The sequence below is a fragment of the Bos taurus genome, chromosome 13, assembly GCF_002263795.3.
Source record: "Bos taurus isolate L1 Dominette 01449 registration number 42190680 breed Hereford chromosome 13, ARS-UCD2.0, whole genome shotgun sequence".
NCBI classification, from domain to species: Eukaryota; Metazoa; Chordata; class Mammalia; order Artiodactyla; family Bovidae; genus Bos; species Bos taurus.
The window spans coordinates 46,262,895-46,277,765 of record NC_037340.1 but is presented as its reverse complement, the minus strand read 5'-3'; the positions used below and the strand labels follow the sequence as shown (position 1 = coordinate 46,277,765).

The 14,871-nt window shown below is 54.3% G+C and overlaps 1 protein-coding gene across 3 annotated transcripts in view; it reads right to left on the bottom strand.

Moving 5' to 3' along the window:
- Positions 1-5,082: 5,082 nt before the first annotated feature.
- Positions 5,083-14,871, bottom strand: part of ADARB2 (adenosine deaminase RNA specific B2 (inactive)) — a 233,427-nt gene continuing 223,638 nt past the window's right edge. For 2 of the 3 annotated variants that reach the window (XM_059892614.1, XM_059892615.1), the window contains 3 exons: positions 10,714-10,882; positions 7,891-8,072; positions 5,168-5,851 (listed from right to left, as the gene is read on the bottom strand). In XM_059892614.1, coding sequence (XP_059748597.1) covers positions 5,397-5,851; positions 7,891-8,072; positions 10,714-10,882 — 806 coding nt within the window. In that variant the 3' untranslated portion in view covers positions 5,168-5,396. Of the gene's footprint in view, positions 5,852-7,890; positions 8,073-10,713; positions 10,883-14,871 lie in introns of all 3 variants that reach the window. The other variant, NM_001192588.3, reaches the window with a different exon arrangement.

Sequence of the window (14,871 nt, the reverse complement as noted above, 5' to 3'; positions counted from 1 at the left end):
TAACTCTCACCGGGCCACTTTCCCAGGAGGAAGGACCCTGAGCTGACCTGCTGGCTGCCAGGTGCTGTTCGTCTCCTGTGGGCAGGTGTGGTCCCCCCCCAACTCCAGCTCCAGCTGGAGTCACCCTGGGGGGAGGGCGACTCTCGGTGGACTTCGTCTGTGAGGCCTGGGGGACAGCCTGAGTCATCTGCCTGTGCGGACACTCTTGTGGCCCCACCTGTGACAGCTGGGTGGTCACACGCTGCCTGCACTCAGCCCATTCACCTCACCTGGAGTGTCGGTCCCAGGAGTCCCTGTCCCCAGAGTCCCCGTCCCCAGAGTCCCCGTCCCCCGAGTCCCTGTCCCCCCGGAGTCCCGTCCCCCGAGTCCCCGTCCCTGGAGTCCTCGTCCCCGGAGTCCCTGTCCTCCCGGAGTCCCTGCCCCTGGAATCCGTGTCCCCAGAGTTCCTGTCCCGAGTCCCTGTGTCTGGAGTCCCTGTCCCCGGAGTCCCTGTCCCCAGAGTTCCTGTCCTCTGAGTCCCTGTCCCCGGAGTCCCTGTCCCCTGAGTCCCTGTCCCTGGAGTCCCTGTCCCCCGAGTCCCTGTCCCCCAAGTCCCTGTCCCCCAGAGTCCCTGTCCCCCAGAGTCCCTGTCCCCCAAGTCCCTGTCCAGCAGAGTGCCTATCCCTGGCCTCTGGCCACCAGGGGGCATCTGTTGTCCTTTTCACCTTGGGCTCGTTTCCCTCCAGACTGGGGGGCTCAGACCCCTCTGCCTGAGGCCTGATCTCAGATGCACTCCTGTAAGAAGATGAAAGTTCGGAAGCTGACCCTGCTGTTTCTTCGTGGGGGCAGAATTGTGGACTCTGAGCCCCTAGAACTCTGCTTGATGAGAAAGGCCCAACACCCAAGGAAAGCACAATTGTGCTTAATGTTTTTATTCACTTAACAGAAACATTCACTTATCAGATTTCACTGAAGTGCAATTTACAGAACTCAGAGGCAAATTAACATATGTAAATTCATATTTTAAGGTTTCGGATTTTTTTTTTTACAAATATTACAAATGTACATCGATCGTTAACAATATTGCCATTCAGTCATGCTTTTCATGTACATACTTCATTTAAGAATTACTATTTATTAAGTTCATTTTGCTTAAAAAATGCTGAAAATTAACTGGGCACTGCTGGGAAAGTGTTTTTCCTTTTTTACTGATGTGTGTACTGCGGAGTGGTAGAAACCTAGTGCCTGTGTGACACGAGGCCCTCGAGTTCAGGTCGTTTGTCTTTGGAGGGTATTTCTCCCCCGGCTTCCTTTCTCGCAGGAGTTGGGAACCAGGTGTTTCTTTCTCCAGGGCCGGTGCTGCCCGCACATCCCTGCAGCAGTGATACGATCTACATTTCAGAGCTGTGGTGTCAGTGTCCCTTTTGGTGAACAGGCTCCAGGGGTCTGAAGAGCCTGAACACGAAATCACGGGAACACGCCAGGGGCCGCCTAGTCCTGAGCAAAGACCTGAAACAGTCAACGAAGTGGGGCTCAGGGCAGACACGCCCCTGAGACCTGATGCTCAGTGGTACCAGGATGGGGGGTCAGGCAAAGGAAAGTGGGGAGGTCGAGTAGGGAGAAAGCGTGAGAAAGAAGAGGCAGCTGGAGGCAGCGGCTGCCTCTGCCTCTTGTTTCTGCCTCCCCCCACCCACCACCTGCACTCTTCATTTGATCTGATTCAGTTTGTGGGAGGATCTTAGCAGGAGCTGGAGCATCCCGCATTCTCAGAACCCACCGTGCATCAGCTGGGGGTGAGTCAGGACCGGGCAGGGGTGGGCAGGGGCCCCCAGGGGCCCTCCCGAGTCAGAGCTTCCTCCCCACCGCCCACCCCCTGCAGGGACTCCATGCAGGGCCAGGGAGTATGTGGGACGATGGGGAGGAGCTCAGGCTCACCTGGCCGCTGAGGGGTGGTCCATAAACAGGCTTTCCTGACTTCCCTTTGGTCTCATCAGAAAGTGCTATTTGTTGTATTTTGGGGCCAATTAGACGAATTCATTGGAATGGCTTCTTAAAAAATGGGTATAGAAGTTTCTCTAAATTAAAAATGTCTAAGATTCAAATGTCTTTTTAATTTCTTTAAACAAGATACTATAGACACATCTTGAAATTTTTAATCTAAAAAATAGGATTTCATCAAAATACTCTAACTGTTCTATTCTGGGCATTGATATACCTTGTATTTACTATTTATGGCTCTCCAGACATGATAAACATTATACTGAAAAGAAAGAAAGAAAAAATGCATTTAACTTTACCGGTAAGAACAGAATACTTGAAAAAGGAATCATGTGGGAAAATATGAGCTGCGCCTGCTTGAAAAGCTCTTCAACGGTTCTGAGGAACAGTGGACGTTAAGACACCGTAGCCTCCAGCCATGAACAGGCTCAGAGAGGAGCAAAAGGCAACAGCAGTTATAGACCTGCACATCCTCTGCTTGGTAAAAACAAAACACAAATCTCGAATTGAGCAACTCGCTGTCACATGTGCGACCCGCTGCCCCCTCCCGGTTCTGCAGGTGGGTCCCGCCAAGACGCTCTGCACACGGAGCCCCAGGCCTTCCCCCACGGAGCCGTGTGCGCTGGGGAGGGAGGTGGACGCCATGGCGCGGGTGGATGTGACCCAGCAGGGCAAGTGTGAGTGCGGAGGCATAGATGGTGCTCCAGCAGGTTCTGCGGGCGGTGGACGGTGGGCCCTTTCGTTGGCTCTGTCCTGCCTTCAGGGGAACTCAAGTTTTCTTCTCACAGAGACTACAGGAGGGGTCCAGGAGGTGTCTGGCTCTGCTTGACTCATATTCCCCAGGTTTTTTTCCCCGCCTAAGCAGGGCCAGGCTCCTGGGGCTGGAGAGGAGGGAGAGGCACCTCTGGGCTCCGGGATGACCTGAGCTGGGCCCTCCCACCACCCCAGACCCCCTCCTCGAGCTTTCAGTCGTCCCAGCTCCTGCCCCCGCTTGCCCTCCTGTGCCAGGAACCCCGGGGCCCTTCCTCGTTTCTTGCTTACTCATGGCAAAGTGCCAGGCCCTGAGCCCTGGCTTTCTGCTGCCCTTGGACCCTTGTCTTGCTGCAGCGGGCCCTGCAGACTCCTTGTCCACCTCTCCTGCCTAGAAGCACCCTTCTGACACGACAGACTGGCCCCAGACTGGTGCTTACGGGCACTGGGTGTCAGGTGCCAGCCTCCTCCAGGAGCAGCTGTTTACATAATCAGTTGGGGTACTTTGTGGAAACCCAGTGCCTCAGATGAATGTGAACATGCAGCCCTGACCCAGGCCCTGGGGGAGGCTCAAGATGGGTGAGTGGGCGCCTTCTGAGCCCCTAAGCAGGTACTTTGGGCAGTGCCCCCGCCTCATTTGTGGGTCGCCCCCCCACCCCGCATCATCCCTGGCATTTGCTCCCTGTGCCGGGAGCTCCTTCGTATGAAGTGTGGACGGTGTCCCTGAGGATCAGCTCAGGGTGCTGCGAGCTGGGGTTCTGCTCAGAGCCAGGACCAGGCTGTGCCTCCAGCCTCGAGAGCACGGCTCCGACTCAGGCTCCAGAGTCAGAGTCACAACCGGGCCAAGGCCTCTGGCTGAGCTTCGTTTGGTGAGATGTCGGAGGATCAGAGACTTACATCAACTGGCCTTGACCCTGGCTGTGTAAGAATTAAGATTTTACTGTCTTTCCTCAGTTCTTATGAAAGATCCCTATGAGTCATCTGTTTGCAAGAACGTTTTCATCTCTCTTGAAACTTTATCTCGGAAAAGTTGTTCACTGCCGTGCCAGTCTTCTCTTGTCAAAGAACTAGAGTGCTGAGTTTGACTTTATATTAAATCCTAGGAGAAGCGTCTCCTTCCAGACTTGTGATGAATACCGGCAGCTCGCTTTGTCTCGCTTTTGCCCCGTTGTTGTGGGATCTGTGAATGCAACGCTGTGCCTGCATTTTCAGGTTAAGTGAGGAGCCCGGGCTGCTGTGGAGCTTTGCTGTTTCTATTTTGCACCATGAATGCCAGATCTTTTAACTGGAGGAACGAGGGGCTGGTTGACCAGCATGATGGAGCCAGACATGAGTCCTCAGTGGTGAGAGGCGTATGATGGGCTGAGGGTGTCCTGGGTGTCTCCCCACTGCATGGAGCGGGCTCAGGTTCCTGCCCCCTCAATCCTGGGCGCCCCAGGTGCACGGGGCAGGGGACCCAGAAGTGGCAGAACCCTGCCTGCTGCGCTGTTGCAGCTGCTTGAGTGAAGGGTTTGTCGTTCAGGACGGAGATCAGAGAGCCAAGATCGGGGACCAAGATCCGGCAGGTTCCGTGTGCTCTGGGCTTGCTTCTAATAAAGCTCAGGCACAAGGGCAGGACTCAGTCTGGGACGAGACGACCCCGAGTGGCTCAGACCTTGTCTGTGCTGTTGAGTCATCGTCCACCAGGGATGCAGCCATGGGAGCGATGGTGTGGGGCCCTCGTCACCGGATGTCCGCAGGTGGGTTCCTCAGGCCCTTGATCGTGGCCCTGGTGCTTTGGGAACTGACCCTTTGCTCTGTGAGGATGGTTCACTCTCTGGTCCTGTTTTGGGGCTGCTTAATATCATGCACCTCAAGTCCTTTTGAAAGGAAGTGGAATAAAAACTGAAACCAATGAACGCGACAGCTCGTGCTTTCTGGCTTCTTTGGGGAGGAGCCCATGGCTTTTCTCTTCACTCGTGGCTTACCCTGAAGTCCCACACGCTGTGCTTGTGGGAGCCCCTCGGTCAGGAGGTGCGTGGCGGGGTTGGGGCGCTGGGTGGGCCTGGCTGCTCCTCACCAGCTGCACCTCGGCACTTTTCAAGGCAGCACTTGGCACCTCCGGCCCGAATGGAAGCTCCCTTGGACACACGGGGGAGGGAGACAGGGCCATCTGTGCTGGAAGCGGGGTGTGGTGAGCAACCTCGGTCCTGGCCTCCTGGGAGTGGCCGTCAGAGAAGCACCACGCCCCTAACCCAAGGCAAGTTGCTCACCCGAGCTTGGACACGCGTGTTTCTGGAAACCAGAGGAAAGCGAACGCTTGGTGCGGGTCAGCACCGTGGGGGCGCCCGCCGCACGCAGCGTGCCCTGCCAGCCTCACAGCGCTAGCAGGAACTGGTCTTGCTCGGGTGGCTTCCTCACCCACGTGCCTAGGCCGGCCTTCTGGAACGCTCTGCACAGCTGCTGTTTGACGGCCTGGTAGGTGCGTGCCCCCAGCTTGGCCTCACAGTACATGGATGGCGTGTCCCCATGCCGTGGGATCCGTGTGCTCAGCTGTGGAACAGAGCAAGAGGGGCCATGAGCCCGCCGGGAGTGGCCTGGCCAGTGGGGGCCGTGGTGGGGGCTCCAACTGCTCGCTGGCCAGTCCGCAGCCCTGATACTCACTGCCATGTAACTGAGGGCACCTAACCTTAGAGCATCTGTCTCCTTCTGTCTGAACCGGAACCACATTGACTCTGAAGTCCCCGTAGACTTTTCACGGGCTGGGCCGGCCACAGCTGTTCACCACTGAGCCCCTTTCCATCTGTTTCTGGGGCCACAGGGAGAGCCTGCTGTGGGTGGGGGACGTGCTTGGAGGGGCCACGTCCAGGGTCCCTGGAGGACCAGTTGGCATGTTTGCGGTCACCTGGCCCCACCTGTGCCCCCCGCCACCCCCTGCCCTCAGACCCTGAGGGAGCAGCTCTCACCTTGCCATAGAGCCGTGCCCAGCGTGCCGAGAGCCTGTGCTTGCAGAGCCGAGAGGAGCGGCCACAGCTCCGCCTCCCAGTGGTGGCATCGATGACCTCCACGTCTGCTGTGCCCACCACCCAGTTCACGCTGAAGTGGGGTGCCTTCCCAGGCTGTCGCGCTTCCGCCTGACTCACTCCTGCCAAGAGAGGCCAGGTGCCGGGTGTGAGCGCTGCCCGCCCAGTGGGGACCGGGGCTGAGGGAGGGGCGGGTGGCCGCTGTCACTGGGCTTGGGCGCACTCAGGGCGTTGGAGGCAAGGCTGTCCAGTGAGGACACAGCCCATGTGTCCCCTCTCTGGATGTTTGTCCTGTGGACTGGGGAATGGATGGAGTCACGGGAAGGCCGCCTGAGAACACGTGTTCATGGGGCACCTGCTGCGTGCCAGCTTCCCACGGGGTGGATGCCAGGGTCACGGACACAAGATGGAGTGAAAAGAAGCGAGGCCTGAGGATGCAGGGCCACTGGCATGGCGAGGTGAGCAGAGGGCCCAGTGTGGACTGGAAACTGGCCTGTGTTTGCATTTCAGGACAGCAGAGCATTAAACCGGTTCCTTCTAAGCCCAGGGGCTACTGTAGATTCTAAACCACAGAGGACGGTGGCCTCGAGGAAGGGCGCTGACCCTGGGCTCTCGGCCACGTGCCCTCCATGCCCTTCCACTCTGTGTGCAGCCAACATGGCCAGTCCCCGGGTCCTGCTGAGGTCACACAGGAGTGGGCAGAGGACGTGCTTGGCCTCGTATTCATGGTCCTGACGCTACAGGGTGTTCAGCCCAGCTCCTCCCCACCCCCACCCCCTTGGCCCTCCCGACACCTGGATCCAGCCACGGGGCACCCCTCCTGTCCACATGCTGCTCCTCTGCAGCCTGCTACTCCTGAGTGGATGGCTGGATGGCTGGACAGTGGACGGGACCACTTAGTTCCCAGGGCAGCAGCGCCTGGTGCCGGAAGTCACTGCACTGCAGACCCAGCTCCTGTGGGCACCAACCCCCCAGGAAAGCCACCCCCAGGCTGTTGGTGGCCATCACCTGCCTGGGCTCTGGCCTGGGGACCCCTGGGCACAGCTTTGGGTCAGACTTGCAGGCACCGTTCATGGTGGGGAAGCGTGTGAGGGGACCCCGTCCACCACAGGTCCGCCCAGGGTCACAGCGAGGAAAGCTGGGCCATGGTCCTAGATGGCCCCTGCGACCCCTGTCCCATGACCTCCCTGCAGTTTGCCGAGGCCCCTCTCTGGCCCTGGCATCTGAGGGGGCTCCCTAATTCTGGCAGAGGGTTGCAGGTCTTAGGAACAGAGTCTCGCGTGTAAGAAGCCTGGGTCTCTGAGCACCAGGCAGTCCCAGCCCCGATGCTCTCCTGCCCTCTCTGAGCTCTGGGGTCCGAGATGCTATCCTTGGCCAGGGACCACTGTGGGGGTGGGGGGACCAGGGGTGGGAGGTGCCTCCTCTGGGGAGCTGGCCTGGCCTGTGGGTGCCCTCACAGCTTAGTGCCTTCTGTTTTCACCGCCACCCTGTGGGTACCACCAGTGCCCCTCGGCTCCTAAGTGAACAATTTCAGGGTCCCAGGCGCTCCTAGGCTGACTCTCACCACAGCCCTCCACTGTCTCTGTCTCCTCTTTCTGAGGATCTCGTCCAAGCCCAAGCCCTGGACCGGCTGGCCCCTGTGGGTCTACATGCGTCTGCCCGGCCCCACTGCAGGGGAGGAGCACGGGGAGCGCAGAAACGACCCTCTTCTACCTTCCCGGGGCCACTGGTCAGGACAGGCTCTTCGGGATGGAGGGTCACCCCCACAGACCCCAGAGCTAGGCGGCTGCCAGGGCATAGCCATGTGACTCCTGGTCCTCAGGATCCCGGGCTGTGCCCCCTCCCAGGGTGGGGGTGCTGGGGAGACTCTCAGGAACTCGCTCCTGGATCAGGTCGGGGTGGCCGGCGGCCCTGGGTCCCCTCTGCCGTTGGACACACGTGCTCATTGCCTGTGCTTCTGTGGCCCCGCAGACATGGCCCTGACAGTAACACCGCGCATGCGGGGAGTCCACCCTGGACTGTCACCAGTGCCTTCATCTGCCCGTCTGGTCTTCCAGGTACCGGGCGCTGGGTCTTAAGCAGCTGTAGGCCCGACCCGGAAAGCCTGCCCTGGGGCCCAGGGCTTGATACAGGGGTGTGCGTCTGGGGATGGCCTCCTTACCGCTGAGCAGGGGCCGGTTGTGCCGGTAGGAGGCAGGCAGCTGGCCGACGTCCTGGGTCCGGTGGCTCATGACGCGGGAGAGGTGGCCTGTGTGGCGCAGGCTGCCCACCACGATGCTGTGCAGGTACACGGGCTCGATGAAGTGGCAGAGCAGCGCGCCCTGCAGGCCCAGCACGTTCCACCTGGGGGGAGATGGGGGTCAGGCCCTGGGTGCCCGGCCCAGGGGGACCTGGCAGTGGGTGGGGCCTGCTCCGGTGACCCAATGAGTTCGCTGGGCTCTGGGCTGCTTTGACTTCAGGGGCCCTGAGCAGAGCATGGGGCTCCGAAATGAAAGCTGCTCTGGGTGCGTGTCGGCTTCTGCCAGCAAAGGTGACAGGGCTCTTGTCAGACTTTCCCTAAATTTGGGTGGAACAAGGTTCCGCGTATGTGTTATTTAAGGCAGGATTCTGCGGTTTCCATTCTAAATAATGTGCTTAAAATCCAGCCTCCACCCGCCGCACAAGCATCACGCAGCTAATTTCTTACATCATTGTTCTTTTCATTAATTAACATTTCTCTACGGTTAGAGCGATTATTGTGGGGCCTCCACGCCGCACATTTCCTTTCATGATTAATAAGGAGTCATTATATTTCCCTTTCCCGAAGCAGTCAATTAACACAGAATTCTTTCCATTAATTACCGAACGCTCAAACCAGCAGGCCTACCTGGAGAGCAGTCTGCTCTGGGAACCTGTGACACCAATTGCCTTAAAAAGTTCTCTTTAAATTTTATTCCAAAAATACAAGCAATTTAGCTGGCGATATTAATTTGCCTCAGAAGCATCGAGGTGAATGAGAAACATCTTTTAATCTCATGCAAGAAAAGGCAGCCATCTGGCTGGCGAGCATGGAGGCGCATCCCCTCCTCCATAAGTGCGGGTCATTAAAGTAATGTGCTCACCCACATAAAACTCAAGTGGAATATAAAAGGTAATATTTACACACAAACAGTTTAGTCCCACAATTTAAACAGTCATTGGTTTTATGAAACGTTTACTTTAGCCTATCAGATTTGCATAACTTCACTTAAAAAAATGATTGTGGTCATTTCTGTGAGTCACATCCTGTCTCCTTGAAAGGAGTGGAGGGCTGTCCTTGGGGTTTGGTGGGCGATTTTCCCAGAGAGGTGGTGTCCGAAAGGTATGAAGGAGAGGACATTGCTGGAGGCATGAGATGCCGCAGAGTGGACATCCCCATGGATAACAAAGCCCTTTCTCAAACGATGAGGTCAGCGTTCCAGAGGCCGTCCATGGACTGGCTTGGAACAAAGCTGTATCTGAATGGTTCTGGCTGTGGGATTGTCTAAAGACAAACAAATTCTGTATCTGGCTTCCTCCTAATCACCTTCGCAGCAGAGATGATCAGCTTTCTCCTGGCCTGGCTGTAGGAGTTTAACTTGTCCAGCCAATGCTGTTGATAAAGCCAAAGTCACCCTGAATACAAACTGGAGAGTTTTCAGTTTTCTGGAGGGAATGGGAGAATGCCTTTCTTCTAGTTCAAACAGTGATATCACCGCAATGTTGACAGAGAAGAAAGTTCTAGATCTGGTTTCAGTGTAGATAATCCTAAAGAAATACGTTTGTGTCTGTCTGTCGGTCACTGAAACGCCAACGATACCTGAGGGGCGATTCTGGGAAGCTGGCCTCTTTAATGAGGGATACACTCTCTGGACCCGGGCGGCCCCAGCCCAGACTGCCCTGCCCACACTCAGAGGGAGGGACCCCCGTGGCCCGCGATCTCAGCACAGAAGTCCCTGGACAGCAGCTGTAACTACTTGCAGTTCATTTTTATGGAGAAAGTTTTAATCTGTTCATTTAAAGACACATTGCAATCGATAATCAAGTTCAGGTGCTTAAAATTAGAAACCATATCTAAAGGAACATTAGTTCCAGAAGATTTAGACTTTTATAAGCCTCTGGACTCTGAGAGACAAGAGCTAAAGACCCCCAAAACCCGTTCCCCGTCCTTTCAGGAGGTGGCGTTTCGGCATTCGCCTGTGACGGAGGATCGCTTCTCATAGCCAGGCCAGAAAGACCGGCCATGTCCATGAGAACTGTCGATGCCCCACACCACGCTGGCCTCGTAGCGAGTTTCACTCTCTGTCCCCTGATGTTTGAGGTCCTAGAGGCGGTGAATCTTCATTTCTGCCTCATCTGTCCACTTCACTTTCTAGGGGTCAGTCAGAGGCCCAGCGCTCTTGGGGTAGCAGGAGGACTCCCTCATGCTAGACACAGCTGCTTTTCCCTCTTGATGAGGGGTGAGAACATCACAAAGGAGGGCGCATTTTTTTCTGACAGAGGAGCCAGCTGATGCTACGGGCACTTCTCTTTGCTGCAAAAATCAGTGCTTTGGTTTATGCGGTTGGGCCAGGGTGGTCGGTCCCTCCAGGGCAGTAAGCAGCCCTGTTTCTCCTGCAGCCTGTTGGTCATTTCCCTCAAGATTCTAGATCCCTGTTTACAGGAGCTCAGGTTTTATCTGTTGTGTAGCCCAGGAAGCCACAGGGGCGCCGACTGTACCTGGGCCACCTCCGTGTGCAGGGTCAGGGTCCAGGGCCTGGGGTCCCTGCTGCCCGGCTCCCCAAGTCCCTGAGTGTCTGCCTCTCTGAGCCTTGGCTGCCCCTCTGACAGTTCTGCCTGACTCTCCATGGAGGTGGGGGATGTGGACAGAGTCCGGGACTGCAGGGTGCACCTCAGTACCAGACTAGGCCCCCCTCCGGGACCACAGCCCTCGTCCCCCTCCCCACACCAGGGCGGCTCTCGCGTGAGGAAAGGAAATTGCTGTTACCTGGCAATCTTGTCTGTGCAGGACATGGTGACCAGCTGCTCGCCCAGCAGGACGCCATCCCAGGTCTGCACCGTGCCTGGGCCGCGCACAGGCACCGTCCCCTCCCCAGACTCGATCTTTGTGCGCAGGTGCCCCCGGAACTTCCTGGCCAGGTGCTTGCTGCTGCTCACTAGGAGATGAGAGCCATGTAAGATTTGGGGGGTGGGTGGGAAGGGGGCCTCACTAGGGGATGAGAGCCACGTAAGACGGGGGTGGGGGGCCGCATATGATGGGTGAGGGGGTACTGGGCAGCACCTCTGGGCGGGACGGGCTCATGTAGATGTGGAGGAGCTGGGACATGACTCCGCCCTGGTCCAGCTCGGCCAGCGTTGCACCACAGTTTGGACACTGACCATCAGAGGCTCTGCAGCCGTCTGGTCTCTGAACACTGAGCATAGGCAGGCTAGAGGAGGAGCCGCGTGTACAGCGTTGACGTCTGGGCTCCTTCTCACCTCTTGAGAAGTTCTTTTCACCTTTGTGGCCATTCAGAAATCACACTTAGTTTCCAGGCAGCGGGCTGCAAACCCAGTCTAAATCTGAGTCCTGGCTCTATGGTCTCCCAACTGTGTAGCCTTGGAAAAACTACTTAAGACCACTGTGATAGTTACTTCATCTAAAAATGGGGACAGTGGGGTTACCTCTCTCCTAGGTTGAGGGACTGAGATGGGACCTGGGAGCCCAGAGCTGCTCCCAAGGGTCTGGTGGGGGGGGTGTCTCTACACCCAGAAGTGACACCAGCAGGTGGGGTACTGCCTTGTCACTGTTCCCCATCTTTCCTCTCCAGAGCCCCCACACTCACACACACCACAGTTACATGAAGCACTGGCTTGAACAAGACAGATTAACTTTACTACTTTGTCTTTTTAAAAAATTTCTGTACACTTAGTCTGCATTATGTTGTATTATAAAAATGCTTAACTGCTTTGCATGCAAATTATATGTGAAATATCATAGTGATATCAGCACTGATATACACACCATGACATGGATGGACAGTAGATGCCTTCTTTACAAGGTTTCTATATAAGTTTTAGAATTCATGAAAATGCATTACTTTTTTGCATACCTCACTGAACAATAGATGACATTTGAGTATACATGGTCACCTTCTCTTACAGATCTCAGATAATTCTTGGCATATGTTCTCATGGTTTCTAAGAACTGAAGTTCCTTTCCAACATATTAATAGCACCCAGAGGCCATCTCTGGGGAAGAAAGTCATTGCACTACTCAAAGAGGTTTCAGGTTGTGACTGACCGTGCTACCAACCAGGTCCTTGGCAATGTGAGGTCCAGTTTGGACTGGCCTCTGAGTCTTCTCTGGAAGGGAGAAACAAGCTGAGAGGCTGAGCCTGGGGATGCCTGGCTCTCCCCTGGCTAGAGCCTGAATCTCTTCTTTGCCATTTTACATGGCACTAGGACTCACGCCCGCGGTCAGGGCAGCAGCCGAGAGGAGCTGCCCCACTCCCTGAGGTCAGGGTCGGTGGCTGAGAGGAGCTACCCCATGCCCGGAAGTCAGGGGCAGCTGAGATGAGCTACCGTATGCCTGAGGTCAGAGGCGGCTGAGAGGAGCAACACCATGCCCTGAGGTCAGGGGAGGCAGCCAAGAGGAGCAACCCCACGCTCAAGGAGCTGCGGCTGCGTCAGCACAGGAGGGCCGAGAGGAGCTACTCCATGTTCAAGGTCAGGAGGGGCGGCCATGAGGAGATACCCCTCGTCCAAGGTAAGGCAGCAGTGGCTGTGCTTTGCTGGAGCAGCCATGAAGAGATACCCCATGTCCAAGGTAAGAGAAACCCTAGTAAGACGGTGTTGCGAGAGGGCATCAGAGGGCAGACACACTGAAACCAGAATCACAGAAAACTAGCCAATCTGATCACATGGACCACAGCCTTGTCTAACTCAATGAAACTAAGCCATGCCGTGTGGGGCCACCCAGGACGGGCAGGTCATGGTGGAGAGGTCTGACAGAATGTCATCCACTGGAGAAGGGAATGGCAAACCACTTCAGTATTCTTGCCTTGAGAACCCCATGAACAGTATGAAAAGGCAAAATGATAGGATACTGAAAGGCGAACTCCCTGGGTTGGTAGGTGCCCAATATGTTACTGGAGATCAGTGGAGAAATAACTCCAGAAAGAATGAAGGGATGGAGCCAAAGCAAAAACAATACCCAGTTGTGGATGTGACTGGTGATAGAAGCAAGGTCCAATGCTGTAAAGAGCAATATTGCATAGGAACCTGGAATGTGAGGTCCATGAATCAAGGCAAATTGGAAGTGGTCAAACAGGAGATGGCAAGAGCGAACGTCGACATTCTAGGAATCAGCGAACTAAAATGGACTGGAATGGGTGAATTTAACTCAGATGACCATTATATCTACTACTGTGGGCAGGAATCCCTTAGAAGAAATGGAGTAGCCATCATGGTTAACAAAAGAGTCCAAAATGCAGTACTTGGATGCAATCTCAAAAATGACAGAATGATCTCTGTTCGTTTCCAAGGCAAACCATTCAATATCACGGTAATCCAAGCCTATGCCCCAGCCAGTAACACTGAAGAAGCTGCAGTTGAACGGTTCTATGAAGACCTACAAGACCTTTTAGAACTAACACCCCCAAAAGATATCCTTTTCATTATAGGGGACTGGAATGCAAAAGTAGGAAGTCAAGAAACACCTGGAGTAACAGGCAAATTTGGCCTTGGAGTATAGAATGAAGCAGGGCAAAGGCTAACAGAGTTTTGCCAAGAGAACGCACTTGTCATAGCAAACACCCTCTTCCAACAACACAAGAGAAGACTCTACACATGGACATCACCAGATGTCCAACACCAAAATCAGATTGATTATATTCTTTGCAGCCAAAGATGGAGAAGCTCTATAGTCAGCAAAAACAAGACGGGGAGCTGACTGTGGCTCATATCATGAACTCCTTATTGTCAAATTCAGACTTAAATTGAAGAAAATGGGGAAAACCACTAGACCATTCAGGTATGACGTAAATCAAATTCCTTATGATTATACAGTGGAAGTGAGAAATAGATTTAAGGGCCTAGATCTGATAGACAGAGTGACTGATGAACTATGGACGGAGGTTCATGACATTGTACAGGAGACAGGGATCAAGACCATCCCCATGGAAAAGAAATGCAAAAAAGCAAAATGGCTGTCTGAGGAGGCCTTACAAATGGCTGTGAAAAGAAGAGAAGCGAAAAGCTAAGGAGAAAAGGAAAGATATAAGCATCTGAATGCAGAGTTCCAAAGAATAGCGAGGAGAGATAAGAAAGCCTTCCTCAGCGATCAATGCAAAGAAATAGAAGAAAACAACAGAATGGGAAAGACTAGAGATCTCTTCAAGAAAATTAGAGATACCAAGGGAACATTTCATGCAAAGATGGGCTCAATAAAGGACAGACATGGTATGGACCTAACAGGAGCAGAAGATATTAAGAAGAGGTGGCAAGAATACATAGGAGAACTGTACAAAAAAGAGCTTCATGACCAAGATAATCACGATGGTGTGATTACTCACCTAGAGACAGACATCCTGGAATGTGAAGTCAAGTGGGCCTTAGAAAGCATCACTACGAACAAAGCTAGTGGAGGTGATGGAATTCCAGTTGAGCTATTTCAAATCCTGAAAGATGATGCTGTGAAAGTGCTGCAATCAATATGCCAGCAAATTTGGAAAGCTCAGCAGTGGCCACAGGACTGGAAAAGGTTAGTTTTCATCCCAATCCCAAAGAAAGGCAATGCCAAAGAATGCTCAAACTACCGCACAATTGCACTCATCTCACACACTAATAAAGTAATGCTCAAAATTCTCCAAGCCAGGCTTCAGCAATATGTGAACCATGAACTTCTAGATGTTCAAGCTGGTTTTAGAAAAGACAGAGGAACCAGAGATCAAATTGCCAACATTGCTGGATCATGGAAAAAGCAAGAGAGTTCCAGAAAAACATCTATTTCTGCTTTATTAACTATGCCGAAGCCTTTGACTGTGTGGATCACAATAAACTGTGGAAAATTCTGAAAGAGATGGGAAAGAAGAGGAACTAAAAAGCCTCTTGATGAAAGTGAAAGAGGAGAGTGAAAAAGTTGGCTTAAAGCTCAACATTCAGA